This window comes from Pinus tabuliformis, chromosome 6, assembly GCF_031772625.1.
Source record: "Pinus tabuliformis cultivar Carrire ecotype Pingquan chromosome 6, CPIR1, whole genome shotgun sequence".
Classification (NCBI taxonomy): Eukaryota; Viridiplantae; Streptophyta; class Pinopsida; order Pinales; family Pinaceae; genus Pinus; species Pinus tabuliformis.
This window is the reverse complement of record NC_142292.1, coordinates 486,210,086-486,234,184: the sequence shown is the minus strand read 5'-3', so window position 1 is coordinate 486,234,184 and position 24,099 is coordinate 486,210,086. Positions and strand designations below refer to the sequence as shown.

Here is a 24,099-nt window from a genome sequence, read left to right as displayed (position 1 = left end):
AATACAATCATTGAATGTATCTTCTCCATTAAATTGATATCTTTTATAATATTTAGTTAATCTAACAGTTAAATTATTAAATATATTTAGTTAATCTAACAGTTAAATTAATAAATGGTAGAAATTAAAAGAAAATATAATTATTGAATGTATTTCCACCGTCCCAACTTATTGTTCCGTTAATCTAACAACTGAATTATTAGGTAATAAAATTAAAAGAAAATATAATTATTGAATGCATTTTTACAGTTTGATTTTATAATTTTTATTATGTTTTTAAAATATAAATATCCATGGACATAAAATAAAATATTAATAGTACATCCACGTTGGTTCCGAAGTCGAAATGTAAACCAATAGATAACTGCCACGTGTAATCAGTCTTTTTATTTGAATTGGTCACGTTTCTGTCTTTACTTTCCCTGAACGGTTGAAACGCTCCCTAGCGGAGTCTCGAACATTAAAAAATTACTAAATTCTCGTTTTCCTTAAATGCATTTCTGAGTAATTTCAAATCCTGAACTCATCTATATGAGAATCGAATCTAAGGGTTTTGACATTCAGCCTCCTGTTCTTAGGGTTTTCGAAGTAGCTCGCACAGTGCTAGGTTTTATTTTTTTTAAGCTAAGGGGTCGAGAATCGATCCTGGAACCTTTGAGCCGCGAGACGTGGTTGTCGACCTGTGCCGCGACAGGGGAGCCAGAGTAGGAGTGGAAGCGGTCTAGTTTTGCTGCAGAGTTGAAGAAGGTAAAGGAGGAAGAAGACATGGCTGTTGCAGTCCCGGCGAAACAACGTATCCTTTTAATTTTTAAGACCTTCTTGTTCTGTTTATTCTTGGTATTTTCATTTTATAGATCACTGGTTGTTCAATCTTCATGGGTTAGCACGCAGGCCGCAATCTTTGTCCTATTTTATGTTTTTTTATTAAAGGTTTTTTTTTTGGAAAAAGTTAGGAGTGATTTAGGTCTGTTTCTTCTAGGTGGTTTCATATATTTTAGGAACTGGTATTTGCAACTATAAATCAGGTTTCTCGTAAAGGTTTTAGTATATTTATTGACCGGCGGTGATGAGATCTGTCCTTCTTCGAAGGGTTTGATGCATCGCTCTTCTCATCTTTTGTCTTCGATATTATTAACGGTTGCTGAACTTCTGGATGGATAGTGCAATGTTATTCCTTAGCGTTAGCTTTCTTCAGAGGTGGCGGAATTAATGGAAAACCTCAAGATTGATGATCGTCCGGATTCAATTGACGAGTCCAAGGTAAGTAGATCTGCATTCAGAACTTTAGTTCGCAGTCTTTTGTTTATTTAAAGGAAAGATTAGTTGTTCGAATATTTTGTTTATTGAAGGTAAAATTTACTGGTTCGAATATCGTTGACCGGGTTCAGTGGTCTAGGGTTTTTAGAGTTTTTGCAATAATAGCTAGTTAATGCCATTATATGTTCCTTTGACTTCTTTCTAGGGTGTTCTATTGATGTTATATTATTTTGATCTGTAATAGCCCCCTGCAAAAGATGAATCTCCAATTGAGACTACAGCTGGTCCAGCGCCTTCTAGTGAGTCCGCTGGAGCAAAGGAGAATAAACCACAGTTGGATGCAGGGGAGCAACGGCCTTTCTACCCTGCTAGTTACTACCATGGTTACTATTATCCAGGTTGGTATAAGCTTTAAATCTGTTTCAATCTGTTGTTTACAGACTATAAGTTTAATCGTTAGCTAAGTAAGAAGCTTACTGCCTATTGTGTGACAATTTTGCACAATATTAGTCTTACCGTCATTGGGCTCGGTAAACTAACCTGTCATCGCTCCTAGTGCTTAACTTGCCTGTCTTTTTAGTTCTTAAACATTGGTGTTAGCTGGAATCTTGATGGACTCTGAAATTCCTTTAACAGGACATGAAGCGACTGCAAAAGAATGGGACGAGCAAGCTCGTTATGTAGGAATGGATGGTCTAGATATGCAGTATCCTGTACGTTTTCAACTAGTTTGTGATCCTTAGTGTTTTGTTTTTGTTTTAAGTAACTACCCTAGTCATATGCTTTTTTGTTTTGTTTTTGTTTTAAGTAACTATAACCTAGTCATATCCATTTGGCGATTTAGTGACTGTTTTCCGTTGTTTGCTGATTCATCGTTGGGAGCGTGATTTGTTTCAAGTGATTTGATTCAATGTATTGATTCTGTTTCATTTGACTGCAGGGAGTTGCTCCTGAAAATGGATCCATGGTATACTATACACCCGGGTATGGCTACCCTCCTCAAACCCCGTACAACCCATATAATCCCTATATTCCTGGAGCTATGGTTGGATCTGATGGTCAGTTTATTGGTCAACGACCCTATTATACCGGCCCTCCTTATCAGCATCCAGTTTCTTCGGGTTATTTCCAACCTCCGGTGCACCCCAGCTCCCAGGAGCCAGGATCAATTGCTGCAGGTCAAGCTATTGCTGGAAGCACTGTTCCTCATAAGCTGGCTGAAAAGGATGGCAAAAAAGTACCTGTTCACTCTGGCGGTGCTCGGTCCCAGAATTTCAGGCCAATGAGTCAGGTATCACCTAGTAAAACTCGGTTCCGAGGAGAAGTTGTGAATTCCTAGGGATCGTTGATATAATGTTATTTAATAATTGCCTTTTTCATAGAAATAATTTTGAACACCTTAAGAATTCTCGAAATGTTATGGAGATTAGTAAAGTGATAGGTTGTGCATGCCATGTGACTTCTTGCTAAATGGTACTGGACTGTTGGGACGTTTTAGATAATATTTGAAATTCTTAAGGTAAAGATTTGGACCGCTTTTAGATCTAATTTATTATTCTCTGCATTAATTTTATCCTATCTATTTCAACCAGTGACGCCTTTTTATTGATTTCAGATCCAACTTAACCAGCAGCATGGCTTGGGTGCCCGAGGTCCAATGCTACCCAAGGATTCTATGCAGTTCAGGAAAAATTTCCCAGGATTCAACCAGGGGAAAGTGATGATGCCATTTAACAATAACAACATGGTTTTCAAACCCAACTCACGTTTGAGAGGAAAGGCTTATGGGAATCACACTAATGAAAATTGGAATTTTGATGTTTTGAATGAACAGAACCGTGGTCCTCGAACTAACAGGCCAAAAGGCTATCAGATATCTTCAGAAACGAGAAATTCTGATTGCGAAGATGGGTTGGGAAACTGTGAGATGAATGGAAATGTGATTAATAGAGAGCAATATAACCTCGCAGATTTTTCTATTGAGTATGATGATGCAAAGTTTTTTGTAATAAAATCATATAGTGAGGATGATGTTCATCAGAGCATCAAATACAGTGTTTGGGCAAGTACTCCTAATGGCAATAAAAGGCTAGATGGAGCATACCAAGAAGCTCAGAAGATTTCCGGTGAAAACAATAAAGGCTGTCCAGTGTTTTTATTTTTCTCAGTAAGTCTAATGCTATCCTTTTGTCAGTACTGGTGATTGTGGGTTGGTTAATTACTGGTATATTATATCAGTAGATTTTATAACTGTCTCATGCGTCTTCTGTGACTGACGTTATTCAGGTTAACGCAAGTGGTCAATTCTGTGGTGTGGCGGAGATGGTTGGTAGTGTAGATTTTGACAAAAGCATGGATTTCTGGCAGCAAGATAAGTGGAATGGTTTTTTCCCTGTAAAGTGGCACATGATAAAGGATATTCCAAATTCACAGTTTCGCCAAATTATCTTGGAAAACAATGACAACAAACCTGTGACAAACAGTAGAGACACACAAGAGGTAATCATTTACAACTTGCTTATTTTTTCATGCTAGAGTTACTAATATTTTTGCATATGCCTTGCAAAATCTTTGTTGGATTCCCTTTTTTAAATTTCAATTCTTCTTTCATGTAGATTTTTTATTGGTCTTTATTTAGTTTTATTTCGTCGCATATGCCTGCTCATGTTGCATATCATTGGGTATGAGATAAATTCTATTCCTAATCTGCCATGTTAAATAATATTTTTGGTATTATGCCCCCACTTCACATCTTAGCATTTGTCACTGTAAGAAAGCAAAGGTGTGAGGACTAGTTCCTCTTTGCATTGGTGACTGAGATCAAATGCGTTGGATTTGAACCCAATATGTTGAATGCATCGATTTTTTTGTTGAAGTTGCCATGTTTGTCTGATGCAATAATTATCATTATCATTTTGTCCATACAGATCAAATTTCAGCAGGGTATAGATATGCTGAAAATTTTCAAAAACTTTTCATTTAAAACATCAATACTTGATGATTTCACATTCTATGAAAGTCGTCAGAAAGTTATGAAGGAAAAGAAACTGAGGCAACAAGCTCAGCAGCAGCAACAGGTATGCCTAATTTGAAACTACATTTGTAATTGTTAAAGTCAAACTATCATATGCCTTCTATTGTTAAAGTCAAACTATCATATGCCTTCTTTTTGCAGCTTGCAGTTCGTGAAGGTGCTCATGTTCAGAAGTTAGGCGAGGATGGCGATGTGGTTAACAGTTCTGATGTCAAGGCATCAGGATTAAGGTTGCCTGTAACCAGTGAAAATGGTAATCTACATTCAGACTCAAACGGGACTGAGAGTGTTGATTCAGAGCATTCCGATGAGAAGACAGATGAAACAGTTCAATCCAAAGGGGTTGAAACAAAGAAACATGATCCAGAAATAATACATGTTGATAGCCCAGGAGTTTTAATTGTTGGATCTGTAGCCTGCTAGTAAAAGACTAGAAAGGCTTTACTGTTGTCACTTTTGGAATGATCTGTAATCCAAGTTATATCATATCTGGTGAGATTAGAAAATTATAGTTCATAGTTTATTGAGGTGTTAGGGTCACCTGATCCATTGAAATCAGTTACAATTGCAGTGTGCCCGTTGTACCATAGTATCTGCTCTAGGTAACAGGTACAAGGCGAAAGGACCATCTCCTAAAGGGATGTAACTCCCAGTGATTTGTAATTGTAGGGAATACCACACCATTCAAGTGTGGTTGTGATTTTGGTTAATTTATTGAAAACAACTTCCAAGTGTCCGCGATTTCTAACGATGCTCCTGTCTCTCTTGAAATGACAATGTGATGTTTCTCTGTTCAATGTAGTATTTTTGCAGAACTCTTTTGGGGAAGAGATCTTGCGTTACAAGATGACAGAATTGTTATCAGTTCCTGATCACTCTGTTGTAGAGTGGGATCTGGATAGTTTTGTTATTCAGTGTGATCTTATTTTCTGCCTTGAAAACATGGGTGCCAAATAAGAATATAATTACAATGTTTATTCCTCTATGATGTTTGATCCTTGAGTGCTAGCACATCAGAATTAATTTAAGCATAATCTAAGCATCACTGCAAAGCTGTTGGATCATTATTTGGAAATTATCTTGAATATCACATTACAACTTCAAAATCAATTGAAGTATCACTGCAATACTAAAGCAGCACTTGGTGTGGAAACTCTAGTTTGGAATTGGAAACGCATGACTGATTCAAATCAATCAGCTCTTAAATTTCATGAAATTAGTTCTATGTAATTTCATGATTTTCAGGTATATTAGGGTGACACACAGACATATATATATATATATATCAAGTTGAATGGTCAAGTTGAATTTGCCGGCGTTCGTTTGTGCATAATATTTCAAATTTGCTAGTTTTTTCAGCAAAGGTATCTGCAATTTTTTTTTCATTGTCAAGAACCATATAACCAAGGGTACATCCAAATTTATAACAATAGTTGAAATTTATCAAGTTATATTTAAAGTTAAATTTCCTGATCCTTCTTTCTGCAAAATCTTTTACTTGTGTTCTTCCAAATTTTCTATTTTTAGGCAAAATATCCTGCAAGATACTTTCCTTGTTTGTTCTCCAAAGAAATTGTCAAGAAAGTTCTCAGAATTTCACTCGTCCTTGCCGTAAACTTTGTATTAAAATGCAATTTTTTCTAATTTGGAGAGCTTCAGGTTGATAGACATTTGTTTTTACATTGACTGGTGTCTTCAAACTTTTAGTAGAGATGGAACGAACTTGTTCTTCTTCTTTAACAAGGAATTTTTATATTTTTTTGAAGAGAAATATACATATTACTCCCACTCTAAAGAATACCAGTTAAGATTCACCCTGATCAGAGCCTATAAAAAATCTGTTCATGTATTCATCTTATCCATACCAAACAAAAATAAAAAGACAACTGCATCTTTTACAGAATTGAAATACAGAATTCCATCAAGCATTTGACACTTTTCAATCGAAGATTATTCTCTGCCCCAAAGTATTCTCTATTTTATTTCTTAAAACATGTCTACATATATAGGTCTATATAGCTCCTTTTTACAAGGAGAATGACTACTGTTCGGAATCAGCCTGTCCTCGAAGAATTCATGAACATGAAAATACGTGTCCTGAAGGGTAAAGTGTTTCCTCGGAGACTTCACCAGCTCTCTATAAATGAGTAAAAGAGGAACCATTTCAAACTCTGAATGTAATCCTAAATCTTGTTGAGAATAAGTTGTACCCTGACATTTTGGATTTTGATGTTAAATAATTATCACTATCTTTGAGTTACTCAGGTGACTTAGAAAGTCAAGTCTTCAGTGCTGGGAAATGGAGAGTCCACAGAGCCATGAATTCAGCTTCCGAAATTTAGCCATGACCAGGAGAGTGTCTGATAAAGAAAGGAAATTATGATAAATGGAGGATTACCCTAACTCCACTGTTATAAAGAAAGGAAATTATGATAACTGGAGATTGTGATAAATGGAGGATTTCACCCACATTTGAGTAGGTTGCATTTTCCTTTTTACTGGTGACCTTGATGCATAACCTGTACCCTTGTTTTTGAGCCTTTTAGAGCAGGGACGCTGATTAGCCATGTCTATTCTGCGTTTCTCCCCTGATTCTCGTACTACATTCAGAGTTTGGGATGCCTATTCACCCAATGCATAACCCGGACCCTTGTTTTTGAGCCTTTTAGAGCAGGGACGCTGATTAGCCATGTCTATTCTGCCCTGATTCTCATACTACATTCGGAGTTTGGGATGCCTGTTCACCTAATGCAATCAGCGTACATTCAGAGTTTGGGATGCCTGTTCACCTAATGCAATCAGCGTCTGAGTCGTACGTTTGAGAATTGCTCATTCCCCAGGAGGAGAAGATCAACACTAAGTAGTTTCAGGGGCGTTGTCTAACAAGGCAGAGGAATTGCTCGTACAGTCAAAAGTGGCCGGAATTCGGGCAATTTTTTTTCAAAAATCTTGTAGAGGCAATATTTGAATTGTGTTTTTGATGGTGGAATTGCTCGTACAGTCAAAAGTGGCCGGAATTCGGGCAATTTTTTTTCAAAAATCTTGTAGAGGCAATATTTGAATTGTGTTTTTGATGGTGGAAATGGATTCAGCGCCATCAAAAACGTGTATGACACCTAAAATTTTGAAGTTTAACAACTATAACTTAGATTTACAAAAATCTTTGCTGGATTTTCTCTAAATATGACAGGAATTTCCATAACTTTCCGGGCAGTTCCTCTGGCTTGTTAGACTACGATGTAGTTTTATGTCATGACTAGGGACGAATTATTGTATAAGTTTCATGGCTTCTTATCCCCAAAGGTGTCCAGCTACATTCTCCCAATGAGGCCTAAAGGCCATATGAAGGGGGAAAGGTAGATTTAGTGTTTAATGAGGCCTAAAGGCCATATGAAGGGGGAAAGGTAGATTTAGTGTTTATACCATAGCCTGAGAGCTATATGCTTTTTTGAGAGGGCTATCCTTCTAGGAAGAAAACAGGCTGCTAGGCTGAGGGAGGGTTTCATAATGTGCCATTGAAGTTTACTATTTATACTATTTTGTTAATGTATGCTGTGATTGTGGAATTTTAGTGACAAAAGAATTGGTGACTCTGCTGGAGAGTATACTTCAGTATTGATTAAATCTTTTTTTTTGTCTGTTAGCATTTTTGGTTTTTTTTTTGTTACTTTTTTTGTGTTTTTTTGCTGCTGTACGACGTCATATGGCTTTGTTAGTCCCCTTGGCTTTAGATTTGGTTAGATCTCGTCTGGTTTTGTGTTTTAAAGGTGTATTGCTTAGTGGACGTTGTTTTAGAGCTAAGCCAAGGGGACTAACACAAACCTAGATGAGGTCATACAACAACAAAAAAACAAAAACCAAAATAACGAGGAGAAGGGATTATAAAGACTAGGGTAGACTCCCTAGTGAAGTCGCTAGTTTTGTTGTCACTGAAATCACTCAATCACAAGGAGCTATTGCTCTGTGAATCTTGCCCTTGACTCACCATACAAATGCGTGTGCAATCAAAGCGTGATTCAAACAATCCTCTACTCATGCAAACCATAACCTAAAATACAAGAAGAGGAAGGAAGTCGTACCATTTATTCGAAGATGCAACAACTAGTCGAAGCGTGATTCAAACAATCCTCTACTCATGCAAACCATAACCTAAAATACAAGGAAGAGGAAGGAAGTCTTACCTTTTATTTGAAGATGCAACAACTAGTCGGTGTAGCTTGCTTGAGGGACAACATATCTTAGTTTACGATCTCCAAGCCAAGAACTTGCACATACATAACCAACAATAACCAAATATCTTGCAAGGTTTATGTTAGCACAATAATAATCATTGTTAATCCATAGATGAACATGTAAACATGAACACTAATAATGTAGAGGAAGGGAATCAATTGTTCATTATAATAAAATTAACATACATAGATAGTATATTTGTTCATGTACACTGTGATTGTGGAATTTTAGTGACAAAAGAATTGGCAACTCTGCTGGAGAGTCTACTCTAGTATTGTTTAAATCTTTTTTTCTCCTTGCAATTTTTTTTGATTTCTTCTTGTTATTTGTTGCTGTATGATCTCATTTGGGTTTGTTAGTCCCCTTCACTTTAGATTTGGTTAGCTCTCGTTTGATTTTGTGTTTTAAAGTCGTATTGCTTAGTGGACGTTGGTTTAGAGCTATGCCAAGGGGACTAACACAAACCTAGACAAAGTTGTACAACAACAAAAAAACCAAAATAGCAAGGAGAAGAAGAGATTTCAGCAAGACTAAGGTAGATTCCTTGACGAAGTCGCTAGTTTTGTTGTGATTGAAATCACTCAATCACAAGGAGCTATAGCTTTGTGAATTTTACTCGACTCACCAGACAAATGTGTATGCAATCAAAGTGCAAAGAGTGATTCAAGCAATCCTCTACTCATGCAAACCATACCCTAAAATACAAGAAGACGAGGGAAGTCGTACATTTTATTCAAAGATGCAACTAGTCGATGCAACTTGCTTAAGTTTCCAATCTCCAAGCCAAGAACTTGCACATACATAATCAACCAACGATACCCAAATATCTTGCAATGTTTATGTTAGCACAATAATAATCATTGATAATTCATACATGAACACTAATAACATAGAGGTAGGGAATCAATTGTTCATTATAATAAAAATAAAAATAACATACATAGATAGTATACTATTTTGTTCATGTACTCTATGATTGTGGAATTTTGGTGAGAAAAGAATTGGTCACTGTGTTGGAGAGTCTACTCTAGTATTGTTTAAATCTATTTTTCTCGCAATTTTTTTTGATTTCTTCTTGTTCTTTGTTGTTGTATGATCTCATCTGGGTTTGTTAGTCCCCTTCACTTTAGATTTGGTTATATCTCATTTGATTTTGTGTTTTACAGTCGTATTGCTTAGTGGACGCTAGTTTAGAGCTATGCCAATGGGACTAAAACAAACCTAGACAAGTTTGTACAAAAAAAAAAAACCAAAATAGCAAGGAGAAGAAGAGATTTTAACAAGACTAAGGTAGATTCCTCAGTGAAGTCGCTAGTTTTGTTGTCATTGAAATCACTCCATCACAAGGAGCTATTGCTCTATGAATCTTGCCCTTGACTCACCAGAAAAATGCTTATGCAATCAAAGTGCAAAGAGTGATTCGAGCAATCCTTTACTCATGCAAACCATAACGTAAAATACAAGAAGAGGAGGGGAGTTGTACCTTTTATTCGAAGATGCAACAATTAGTCGATGCAACTTGCTTGAGGGACAACAGCCCTAAATTTCCAATCTCCAAACCAAGAACTTGCACATACATAAACAACCAACAATACCCAAATATCTTGCAAGGTTTATGTTATCACAATAATAATCATTGATAATTTATACATGAAAATGAACATTAATAATGTAGAGGAAGGGAATCATTTATTCAGTGTAATCAAAATAACATACATAAATAGTATACCTCAATGACACATGATGAACCTCTCTTTCGGCGTCGCTGCTTGGTTTCCTCCTCCTAGAAGGATGGCCTCTTAAAAGCATAGAGCTCTTGTGCTATAGTATAGACACTAGATCTAGCTTTCCTGTTGATATGACAATATATATAGGCCTTTTGGACTCTTTGGGAGAATGTATTTGAATGTTTAGGGGAAGAGAAGTTAGCAAACTTTCACCCTTAGTCAAGTCATAACGTTGATTAGTGGCACTGATCCCCTCGGGAATGAACAATTTAGAAAGTAAAACTCGGACCCTGATTACATAGGGAGAATTAGACATGACTAATCAACATCCCTAGGCTAAAAAACTCAAAAGACAAGGTAACATGCTATACAACAAGGTTACATAAAGGCAAATACAACTAACTCAAATGTGGGTGAAATAGGCTATAACACCTACATCATGTGAGGTGCCCTTGACACACCCCATTGTTGGCCACATTGACATCAATCTCATTTCAAAATATTTAACATTGATAATTGACTCAATTTTCATTGTGTGACAAATAATCATTTATATTATAAAAATTGAGTTTTCAAAATATTTAATATTGATAATTGACTCAATTTTCATTGGGTGGCAAAAAATCATTGATATTATACAAAATGAGTTTTATATTGTACTCTTCTCTTTTGGTTGGTTTTTATGATTTTGTTTTTTTTATTGGGAAAACTTACTAATTGTCTAATAGCTGAACTCTCTTGGCTGATATGTGTAAATGCACTCTGTAACCATTTTCTGTTTTCATTAATTTATATATGATGGTTTGTTTTTTTTCTTAGAAAAAAAATGCACTCCAACTCATCATCATTATTTAAAAAATCCCTATTTTGAATATATTATTTTGTTGGTAAATAATAAATATACAACATCATCATTATTTAAAAAATCCATATAACTAAGTACACAAACATTATATGATTTTTGAATATATGATTTTTTGGTAAATAATAAATATACAACATCATCATTATTTAAAAATTCCATATCACTGGGTAAACAAACATTGTATGATTTTTGAATATATTATTTTTTTGGTAAATAATAAATATACAATATACCGAACGGCTACGAGTTGGATAATAAAAGTCAAGCTGAGGTCCAAGGTACAAAGATGGTCACATTGATGATAAAGAACAGACCAGCAATATTTGTCAAATCAAAACCTGAGGGTACGATGGTCACCCAATTGGATTCCATGGTATTCGTAAGGGCGGTGCAGTTTGAAGAAATACATACAATCATCACTTAGGTTTGTGTGGTTTAGTTTCAATGAGATATGGTTGAAATTTTATGAAATAGTTTCTATTAGATATGGTTGAATTTTTTTTTGAGTGAGACTTTTTATTTTTAATTTTTTATATTAGAGTATTCAGGATTACAATTATATATATTTTTATCCATGGTTGATTTTAAACGATTAATTTTGAATTAACTGATTTTTTATTTTGTTTCGAAGATAAATTACATTAGTTAGTTTGAAACATCGATCTAATCCTAAAAATATAATTAATAAAAAAACTAATTTCTACAAATACTTCAACTCATTTGGTTTTAGTTCATTTTCTGTAGTGGAGATGCTTGGGCTTTCATGTTGTTTCAGTTTGAGGGGTGATACTTTCACCTTTGCTTTTTGTAAAGCCAGACTTTTACTTTCAATTCTTCTGCGTTTCCTCTTACCTTTCACTTTGGCATTCAATTTTGAAATGGAAAGTGGAGTTAATCGATGCTTTTTTCTCACTGGTTGTGAATCATATTCCACTAAATGTGGAAGGCCCTACTTCTTCGACCATTATAACTCTAACCTTTTTTCTTTTCAAGTATTATGATTATCCAATTTTCCACTTTATGTGGTGGAGAAGGTATGGTTGATTGCATATAATTTGTGTTTTTTGTATTTTTAATTGAGAAGTTGGTTTATTGGGTGGGTTTGTGTATTTGAATTTTTTATTGAATAAGTTTTTAATAATTTTTAATTATGATAATTAAATAATTTAGGTTGATGGAGAATGTAGTGTTTAATATTTAGGATATTTTATTTATTTTAGGGATAGTAAGTTGAAATGATATGTTGAAGAGAGTCAAATTAGGTATAAATAGAAGAAAGAAGCTGAAATGATATGTTGAAAAGTGTTGGACTAAATATAAATGGAGGAAAGAAATTAAAAATAAATAGAGGAAAGAAATTAAAGATGATTGCTAGAAAGATTAAAAAGGGGGAATGTAACAATTGATGAAAATGATTTATTAATATATGTTAGAGTCAAAAAGATCTAGGAACTAATGAAAATTAAAAAAAAATAAAATTGGTGTAATTGAGTTGGAATAGAATTAGATATTATTATTACTCATTATTAAATATAAACTAGAATAAAATATTAAAATGTTAAAAAAGAGTGAGAATAGAATTAGATATTATTATTAAATATAAATTAGAATAAAATATTAAAATGTTAAACAAGAATTAGAATACAACTAGATATTATTATTATTTATTATTAAATATAAACTAGAATAAAATATTAAAAGGTTAAAAAAGAATTGAACTTGAGTGGGGATAGAATTAGATATTATTATTATTTATTATTAAATATAAATTAGAATAAAATATTAAAATATTAAAGAAGAATTGAACTGGTATTTAAAAAGGATTAAATTACTATTTAAAAGGAATTAGAATTCAATAAGAATTAAAACAAGAAAGGAATAATGAAGTTGATAGGAAAATTAATAATAGAAAATTGGTCAAATTGAATGTGATTATATAGTTTTAAATATTAATATCAAATTAGATTGAAACATTAAAATACAATTAAAATAATTTTTATTAAATTAAAAATATTATAATTAGGAAATAGATAGTTAAATTAAGGATAATTGTAATAATTATTAAAATAATTTTAGATATGAGGGATGTGTTAGGGCTAAAGTTAAAGAATTTGAAGAATGAACAAAATGATCTTAATAATTAATTCTATAAATGGAAACAAATTAATATTAATGATTAAGTCAAGTCTCACTAGCACAACCGGTTGAGGACTAGCACAATCGTTTGAGGACGGATCTCGTCAGCAAGGTGACCCAGGATCAAACCTCACAGGGAGTTGTTGTGCCTTGTGTTAGGGGGACGAGACATGCTAAAAAATCTAGTCAGTTTAAGGGTTGGTGTGGCGATCCAGCCGTGTGCGATCCTCGGGTGACTTTGACGGCTTAGATGCGGCGACCCAGGCTGTGTGCGATCTCCCTGTGACTTTGACGGATTAACGATTAAGAATAAATTAAAATTGAGTTTTTAAAATTAAAATAAAATTAGATTTATAGTATTAGATTAAGGTGTTAACGATCAATTATAATAAGAAGAAATAAAGAACAATTAAAAATAAATTAAAATAAAAGGGAATAAATTGATGATAGATAATAATATAGAGGCAAAGGGAGAATAGAGTGAGAGTTAGTTAATTTAGAATAAGTATAATAAAGAGATAAAAGTATCATTATAATAATGAAGAATCACAAAATTATATTGAAGAATAAGAAAGAAAATATAGTTAATAGCTTAGATTAGAAAAGAGAAAAAGGGGGAAGAGAATATTAGAAAAAAGAAAAGAGAAAGTTGGAACACATAGATGCAGAGGGAAGGGGGAATCAAGAGGAGAATCAATGGGAAGGGGGACTAACCAATGTCCTAATCTATTCTGCCTTTGCCTCTCTCTATTATTATCTATCATAAATTTATTCCCTTTTATTTTAAATTATTCTTAATTTCTTTCTATTCTAATTTATCTTTAACACCTTAATTTAATACTATACTTCTAATTTTAATTTTAAAAACTTAATTTTAATTTATTTTTCATCATTAATATTAATCTATTTATATTCATAGAATAAATTATTAACCCCTATATTATTAAGACCGTTTTGACCATTTTTCAAATTGTTTAACTTTAGCCTTAATCTATTCCTATTTTCTAGGATTCTTTTAATAATTATTATAATTACCCTTAATTTAACAATCTATTTCCTAATTCTAATATTTTTAATTTAATAATATGTTTTAATGTTTCAATCTAATTTGATATTTAATATTTGAAACCATCTAATCCTATCCCTAATTCAAATTTGACCAATTTACTGTTATTAATTTATCCTAACTACTTCATTATTCCTTTCTTATTTTAATTCTTATTGAATTCTAATTCTTTTTAAATAATAATATAATTCTTTTTAAATTTTAGTTTAATTCTTCTCTAATATTTTATTCTAATTTATGTTTAATAATAATAAATAATAGTATCTAATTCTATCCCAATTCAATTCTATCCATTTTATTTTAAATTATTTTCATGAGTGGTTATATTCTCCTATTTTTATCCTTCTAACGGTAATATTTATTTCTTTATTCCATTTATATCTAGTCGGACACTTTTCAACATATCATTTAAGCTTACTGTCCCTGAAGATGGGTGAAGTTGTCACTCTAAACGTTGACACCACATTTAATTAACGCAGTGTTTGGTTATTTTGGAATAAATTTTTTAAAACTTTGATTTAATTATAGAATCATAAGACTTTAACTTGGAATATACAACCATTAATTAAACCTTTTGTAATCACCAAATTTGTGTTTGATATTATTTTAACAATTTTATTTTTAGTGATTTTAGTCACTTCTTTGGATGCAACCCTCATGCATACATAATCTTGTCCGGGGGGTTGGAAATGAGAGTGATGGTGCCCATCATTGTTGCATGTTAAATGTGTGCATGTGTGTATGTAGCTCATATTAACTTATTTTGGCGATATATGTATGGAAAACCAATATAATGGCTAACAATGAATTTTTAATGTGTATGTTGTCAGTAAGTTTTTAAGTTTTTATTTATGACATTGAATTTTTATTGCTTATTGTCCTGGCACTGTGTTTTTCTTGTTTACATGTATTTATTTATAAATGTATATATATTTAACTTATTAACCAATTCTTTTTATAATTATAATAATAATAAAGAGATAATTTAGTTAATTCGTATGTTTTGTTTATTTATTTAAGTAATGCAAGGTATGTGACGATGGATAGATACAACCACTTAATTTATATGAATGCTCTAATATATATCTATATCTATATCTATATCTATATATATATATATATATATATATATATATATATATATATATATATATATATTTATATTATTTTTGTTGAATTTGTTGTTGTTGTTTTTTATTTTTTATTATATATGTTGAATTTGTTGTTTTGGAGAAGTTTATTTACTCAATTGTCAATTTGATGAGTCTTCATTGTAATAATTAGACTTCTATTTTTGTATTTTAAGTCATTCAATTTGTGTTTGATATTATTTTAACAATTCTCTTTTTAGTGATTTTAATGAAAATGTTCTTCCTTTTTCCCCTCATAAATAACTCTTTGAGAAATTCTTAAGGACTTCCCTTGTTCTCAATACGCTATACATTGTTATGGGACCCATGTAGACTTAGTGTTCCTACCCTTTTGAAAATCAAATTGAGGATATACATAATACATTGGATCGTTCACAATGACCTGAAAACAATGGTACCAATCATTCCTCAATGTTAGATGTGTGTAGATAGCTCATATTAACTTATTTTGGTGATTAGGTGAATGGTGGTATATGTATTGAAAGCTAACATAATGGTAGCGGTTTGTTTTTGAAGTAAATAGTTAATTTTTATTTTCTAGCAAATGGTATTATAGAAAAGTAAAAGGAAAGTTACAAGATGAAAGCTATGCCATACCATTTACTTACACATTCATTGGGTTCTTGGCATGTTGAAATCTTCACTTGTTAATTCCTTAGTTAACTGGCCCTTTAATGCTTTATTAAAATACATTGTTTTGAACTTGAGGACTTACCTAACATCAACTTCACAACCTTGAAGCAAGACCCAGGCTCCCAATGTGTATATCCATTGTAAATGAGTTAGGAGAAAATAGTTTGGTATCACCTCCATTTTTAATCGAGGATGAAGACATCTTTTAATAATGAAGAAAACATCAAATGGTTAAATTTTCAAGCACTTAATATAGATGATGGCTTGATTGCTCATTTCTAGAAAAATGTAAGTTTCTTCAAGAATATTTCTGTGTACTTTTCTATTTGAATATTCTTAGTATAATGGTAGGTATATATATAAGGAGGGAAACATCCCCAACCATTTTCTAATCCACTTAATAAATCCCTCTCTTGACAAGTTTTGTTAGAGTAAATATCTCATCCAAAATTCTAATGACCATATGTAATGGTCTCATGACTAGTGTAACTTTGACCTTTGTGGTCTCATCTCACTACATGATCATGTACACACATGTGCTCTTAACCTTCTTAAATAGCCGTGAGTGTTAATATAAGTAGCAAATCTACACTAGTAAACAGTTAGCTAATTGTAACATAGAAACAAGTAGAACCACACCTTATTCCAACACAGTGACTACTTATCTCGCCACTTAAATTCAACTTGGGCATCTTTATTTTGTACTTCATTCATATGGGGTACATAAACATGTAGAAATCCATATAAAAGGACGACTATCCTTTTAGAATACATAGGTATTGAAACTCTTATAAACACTAACCTAGTGAGAAACATTTCATACACATGGTTCATTTACTCATTGGAAAACTCCCCTTGAATGTACAACATTTGATCACATACTCAACAATCAACATCACCATTGGCACTATTTCATTAATCAATCATGGCATAATACAACTTGATACTTGACTAGTCTTTAGGTCGATGACCATACTACACCAAGTTACATACTTTCCACCATCCTCTGGTATATAAGAAATCAACTTAAGTTAAGGGTTACTGAGGCACTTTGATGCCATAAGATAATCCTCTATCTTAAAAAAAATTTAAAGGTTACTGAGCCTCTTTAATGCCATAAGATAATCCTCTATCTTAAAAAGAAAAGAAACTATTTTCCAGTAAAACTTAGACCCTGAATTTTAAATCTTGAAATACAGTTTGACTTAAAAATTATGATAACTTTTCACAACATTATTACACCTTTATAACAACCACACCGATTTACCTGAAAACACACCCATACCTAAAACGCCAATATTTATAATGAGCAAATCATGGATAGTAGATTTCAATCCAAGCATACATCACACATTTTTATAGTCTGTTTACCATGATGCAATTCTTTTGTACAAATAAAATGACTAGATTATGATATTAAGATGATTCCCTTAGTGGTTAAAGAATCACCTCACATGAAATCTTCCCTTGAGCTTCTCACATGGACATTGAGTTTTCCATCGTTGTCATACAATCGCGTTGAGCTCGTAATTAGATATGTGGATATAACCACACCAGCACATGGGATCTCATAATTTTTTCTTACTCAATTAATAGTCAAATAACCATGCAATTAAGACGTAAATACAGAGAATGGATATAACATGTTTCACATTAAAAAAAGAGAAGCTTGTTAGGTTGTGTTTTAGTAAGCTTAATAATGAGGTCAAAACGTTTGTGATATTTTCAAGTTTATTTTTATTAGTAGTTTGTTCGCTGGGCCTTTCAACATGCAGAAACATTAAAACTAATGTATGTTTATTTAATATTGGTAGAGTTGTATTAAGGGTTTTTTGGTTGGAATTTGATTTAATAAATAAAGTTAGTAATTTAATAAGAATTTTATAGGTTTTTTTTTGGGAGTTCACATCGAATCTTAATTTTCATGTTGAATATGAAAAATGGTGATGCAATATCAATTTTTTAATTTATTTCAAGGTTAAAATTCCAACATTTTTCAACCATGGCATTAAAAAGAAAAACCATGATTACGAAAGACATGAAAAACCACAGCAAAATGCAAAAGTGGTGATGCAACATCTTTTTTTTTTTTAGGGTTAAAACTCAAACATTTTTCAATCATAACATTAAAGACTAAATATCATGAATACAAAAGATATGAAAAAACACACTAAAATGAATAAGTGGTGATGCAACATCACTACTTTTTTTAGGGTTAAAATTCAAACACTTTTCAACTGTGATATTAGAGACCAAATATCATAAATAAGAAAAACCCTACATATCACCACCTAAAGTTTGTGTACTTTTATTTTTATGATCAATTTTGACATTACAACTTTGATCATTAATACCATTAAAAAGGACATAAATCTAAAAATGACATAACATAATTTCAGTGTAATTATTAATTATTATTATTTTTTTAAATTTTGATAAAACAAAAAACATGAAACATATTAACTAAAAAATCATATTTTAAAAATAATTTTTTTTGAATTAATTTTGTATTACCTTATAATATCAAAATACAAATACAACTGTTAGATATCAATGCTTTAATTGAGTAAGTCGTAAGTAGTTTCAATCTGTTGCAAGGGAAACCGGATATATTGACCTCCTATGGGTAATAAAGTCTAAGCAATACATAACAACCAAAAGAAATAAACATGCGTATCTATTGTTGATCTACATATATAATTAACATTGTAATACATAACATAAATCATGAATCCAAAGATGTCACATGGGCATGATCTTTGGCACCGAAACTTGGAGGAGCTAGTGGTTTTTCATCACACCGAAGGTGGCTCTCCAAGTGAGATATCCTGGCATCCAAGCTCTCCAAACACAAATGTTGATATTTCTGGGCACACTTGTTATCATTCATGGCAACAAATATGTTATACTGCTCCTTCTGTTTTTATTTCAAAACTTTACCCAAGAGGGTTTTCAATTGCTAATGATGGGTGATAGAGTTGAGGTATTGTTTCCATCTTCCCTTGGTGTGACTAGGGTCAGGAACCCATTGGGAAACCTCATTAAGGATATAAGAATTAGAAAACGCTTGTCGATTTGCAGCGGATAAGGAATCAAGGTGGTGGATTTCTGCACGAATGTCTAAGGAGGTAGCCAAATTGTATATGGACACAACCTCCTCTTCCTCAGCTTAGGAACGAGTTATGCCTTGAGGTTTGTGACCACCCCCTCCCTAGTTGATGCACATGCATTTCCAAGGCATGCTATTCATGAAAATACATAACCATATATAAGGGACTAAAAACCGATTACCAATGAGGGAGGAATTGTGATAACAAATACTTAACAACGAATTAGCCCAGGGTTTGGAGGGAGGCCCAAATAGAGAAAGCTAGTAGAAATATAAAATTCGAGAGATAGGGAAGCGATAAGAGGTCCTCGATCTCAGAGAAATTTCAGGTTTTGGCTCAAGCTCCATAGGTCATGTATCTAGGCATCAGATAGAGCTACCAATAGACTGGGATTGCATCCATTGTAATTGAAACACAAAAGGATAAAATTCAAACCAGGAGCCTTAGAATTTACCCGAGATAACGTGTCCTGGGTTTTCAAACCTTGCAAAAGTTTTCATTGTGAAGGTGGAGAGGTGTCCGATGCCAGTTTGAAGTCTAGGTTCAGAGGGCGACGTAGCATCCACTGTATTAGACTGTCAACATAAGCACCCAATAATATGCTATCCTGCTCTACCCTTAATGCCATGACCGTCCAAACACCATACACCATAACCACACGAATGTAGAACTAGACTTCCTCGACTCCAAGGTTAGAGGAACACAAGCGCCATATCGAAAGTATTAGAAGAAAATTCCCCAAAAAATCAACAAGACTTCCATGTGCAAACTCCCCAACACAGTAAGGTCTAATAAATCCCACCTACGATAGGGGAGGGGCGTAATAGCACTATAAAAACTATAGCAGAGCTGCTTTAGAAACAAAAATGAATATAGATTATGAACTTTTCATATTCATAACTCCACGATTAAGATTTAACACGCTTCTGCATGTGGGGGAATGATCTCACCACCCCCTCTTAAATATTTTGTGAGGTGGTGAGGTGGAAGACTCGCCTCGAACATCTGTTTGCCCTTATTTCCCACCCCATCAAAAATAAAAAAAAATAAAATAATCACACACTCAATCACCTTAAAAAAAAAATATTTTTTAAATAATAATAAAATTAAATTAAATTAAAAAAAGTTTTCACAATCACCCACTATTTAGCTTCATTTCTTTAGCCTTTCCTACCTTTCTCCACTCCTCACTATCACTGATTTACCTTCTCTTTCATCTTTTCCCACTCCAAAGTTATCCCTAATATTTTAAAATCAATGAATAAAGAAAAAGTCAATCCTTAAAATTATTCACTACATCCCTTAAAACTATTCACCTACATCATTGTCACACTTTTTTCTTACTTATTTTCGCCTCCTTTCCCAATGTAATTCTCCCCATTCAATCCCTCCCAAAGGTGTTCCTACATTTTCGTAATGGGTTACCAAACAACGATTTTCATAATGGGTTACCAAACAACGAATTTGAGAGGGAGGGAATTTTATTTTATTTTTTATATTTTAGATGTTTTTAATTTTCTTAATTTTAATTTATTTTACACATGGGACAACGATTTTTTTTAATAAATTAAATTTATTTTATTTAAATGATTTGTTTTTCATATATATATTTGTTTTAATTAATATATTTTTAATAATTTTATTATATTTATTTAAATTTTAATGTAATTATGTATATAAAAATTTGGAAAATTTATAATTATTGGGAATAAATAAATAAAGATAATAACATAACTTTTTTATTATATTAGGTTTACGCCTGCTCATATCAAATACATGACAATGTGTCCCATTTTATAGTGATGGGATCAATAGACTCGATAGGCATGATAATCTAGATGATAAAAACTAGGACTCAAATACAACTCACACACCTTGGAGAAAAATGACTTCTAGAACAACATCTCGTAACTCAGACAAATCTAGAACATTTCTCCATTATCTCCAAGTCTCCCACTTAATGGAGAAATGAATTATTTACTACACCCAAATTTTCTCTACATAACATAAACTTATCTTTTCCTAAAGGCTTAGTAAAGACGTTTGCCACATTTTCATTTGTATCAAAATAGATTGGATTAATTTCCTTTGACTACATTTTTTCTCATACAAAATGATGTTGAGTCTTAATGTGTTTTGATCTTGCATGATAGACTAGGTTGTTTTCTAGTTTGATAGAGCTTTGGTTGTCACACTTGATGATTGTTGGTCCTTCCTATTTTTCTCCCATGTTTTCAAGAATTTTTCTTAGCCAAATTGCTTCACAGGTTGTATTGCATAAGGCCTTGCATGCAACTTTAGTGGAAGACAAAGAAACAATTGGCTATTTATTGCTGCTCCATGAAACAATACTGGATCCAATATTAATCGCATAACCGGAGGTGGACTCCTTGTCATATGGATCTCCCGCCCAATCCGAATTTGAATAACCTGTCAACTCAACATCCAAATCATTAGTATACTCAATACCAAAATTTTCAATCTCCTTCAAATATCAAATGACTCTCTTCACTGCTTTCTAGTGACTTTCATGTGGCCTAGCCATGAAATGACTAAGTATGATAACTGAATATGCAATATCTAGTATGCATGTGCTCAAGTAATTCAAACTTCCCACCAACTGTCTATACAATGTACCATTTACTTCTTTTGTTTCATCATCACTGCTGAGTTTAACATTCTGTTCCAGTGGTGTAGATATTGCTTTACATCCATTCATGTTGAATCTCCTGATTAATTCCTATGTGTATTTACTTTGTGTGACCAAATTTCTACCATTTTCTCTCCAAACTTCAAGACCTAAACAATAATGCAATTCTCCAAGATCCTTCATTTCAAATTCTTGTGACAAACAACTTTTGATCTTTTCAATTACCCTGGTAGCACTTCCTGTTATGATCAGATCATCAACTTATACATAAATAAACACAATATGGCATTTTTCATCCTTGTTGATATAGAGATTTGGATCTCCTTTGCTTTTAGTAAATCTCTGCTGAGAGAAGGATTTATCATTATTCACATACCAAGACCTATATGTTTGTTTGAGCCCATATAATGCTTTATTTAACCCACAAACAAGATGTTCTTCTCCTTGCTTTACAAATCCTTTTGGCTAAACAAGGTAGTCTTCTTCCTTTATTTCTCCATTAAGAAATGCTGACTTGACATCTAACTGATTTAGATTCCAATTATGATTAGTTTCCAATGCAATCATCATTGTAATGGTGTTCATTTTAGTTACTAGTGCAAAAGTTTCTTCATAAGCTATCCCTTCTTTATGTGAATAACCCTTTGCTACATTAAGTTTAGTTTTGAACAACCATTTTGAACCTATGAAAATTTTATCCTTAGGAAATCCTGTCGATTCTCATGTATCATTTCTCATTATGGAATCATATTCTTCCTTTAATACATTTCTCCATTCTGCATGTTCATTAGCTTCTTAAAGTTTAAAAGTTCTACGACATTCATCACTTCAGTCATTAAGGAATCGTATTTATACCCTATTGGTGGCTGAATTTGGCGTGATAATATTCTTGGTAGCTCTCTGCTTTCATCCCTTATCCCGCTTTATGGTGACTCTTTTCCTACTCTGGGTGTGCTTTGACTGCTTAAGGTGTGCAGATCACTGGGTTCTTCCTCTTGTTTATGCTGTTGTTTGTCATCAACTTCTTTTGTGACATCATCACACTCACTAGGAATATGCCATGCATAATAGATGTCATTCATATAACCTTCATCTACATGTTCATTAAACAAAACATCTCTACTTGCAAAAACTTTGTGTAGAAGGATCAAACATCTTATATGCTTTATGATCAGAACAATAACCAATGAAAATACATTTGATAGCTTTTGCATCAAGTTTTCTCCCATATTCTTTCAGAATATGAGCAAAGGCTTTGCTTCCAAATATTCTTAAATGACTTACTGTTGGTTTATAACCATAAAAAGCTTCAAATGGAGTCTTATGATTTAAACTTTTTGTTGGAATTCTATTTTTTAAATAAACAATAGTACTAATAGCTTCAACCCAAAAGGCATTAATAATATTTTTACCTTTTCATCATGCTCCTTGCACATTCCACTAAGGTTTTGTTCTTCCTTTTAGCTACTCCATTCTGCTATGGAGTATCTGGCATTGTGTCTTATTGCACAATTCCATGTGCTTTGCAATATTTCACAAATGCACCTAATATATATTCTCCCCCTTGATCAGATTGAAGGATCTTGATGTATTTTCTTGTTTTCTTCTCAACCAAGTTTTTAAAATCTTTGAAATATTCAAATACATCACTATTATTTCTCATGCAATAAACCCAAGTATATTTTGTTCAATCATCAACAAATATCAAGAAATAATATGCTCTTCCTTATGATATAGTTTGCATAATCCCACACACATTTGCATTTACAAGTTCAGGAATATCCCTTTCCTTTTATCTGTATGAGTAGCGAAATATTCCGTATGCATCTTCCCTAATGCACACCCTTCAAAGGCTGAATATTCATTCTTTAACAATGGAAGTCCCTCTACCATTCATTGTTTATGAAGTAGCAACAAGTCACGATAATTAAGGCAATCATACCTTTGATACCAAAGAGCTTATATTGTCATGGTAGTGGATGCTAACGCTTGATGATCTTTCCTATTAACATCAAGCTTATATAAGCCTCAAAATATCATTCCTGTTTTTATGATGTTGTAGTTGTCTAGTATATCCTTAATAATATAATGTGACTTAAATAATTCAACTTTTAGATTTTGATATGCAATGCCAGGCATAAATATTAGATTCTTCTTGATTCTGGGGACATAAATCACATTTTGTATTTGTCTCATATGTCCATTGGGTAAAGTTACACATACATCACCATAACCTT

General features: G+C 32.7%; 1 protein-coding gene across 1 annotated transcript; it reads left to right on the top strand.

The window, feature by feature from the left end:
* The first annotated feature begins 493 nt into the window (after nucleotides 1–493).
* LOC149259409 (YTH domain-containing protein ECT4-like) lies at nucleotides 494–5,027 on the top strand. The gene is made up of 9 exons (XM_089418251.1): nucleotides 494–793; nucleotides 1,196–1,260; nucleotides 1,502–1,655; nucleotides 1,894–1,970; nucleotides 2,198–2,548; nucleotides 2,873–3,424; nucleotides 3,544–3,756; nucleotides 4,185–4,334; nucleotides 4,433–5,027. Exons 1-9 carry the CDS (start codon nucleotides 766–768, stop codon nucleotides 4,712–4,714), a joined length of 1,872 nt encoding a protein of 623 aa, XP_089274377.1. The 5' UTR covers nucleotides 494–765; the 3' UTR covers nucleotides 4,715–5,027.
* Nucleotides 5,028–24,099: the final 19,072 nt, after the last annotated feature.

Coding starts and splice junctions, on each gene's coding strand:
- LOC149259409 (XM_089418251.1), top strand. CDS start 766: ATGGCTGTTGCAGTCCCGGCGAAACAAC. Junction 1,656..1,893: donor CCATGGTTACTATTATCCAG/GTTGGTATAAGC, acceptor TTCCTTTAACAG/GACATGAAGCGACTGCAAAA. Junction 3,757..4,184: donor ACAGTAGAGACACACAAGAG/GTAATCATTTAC, acceptor TTGTCCATACAG/ATCAAATTTCAGCAGGGTAT.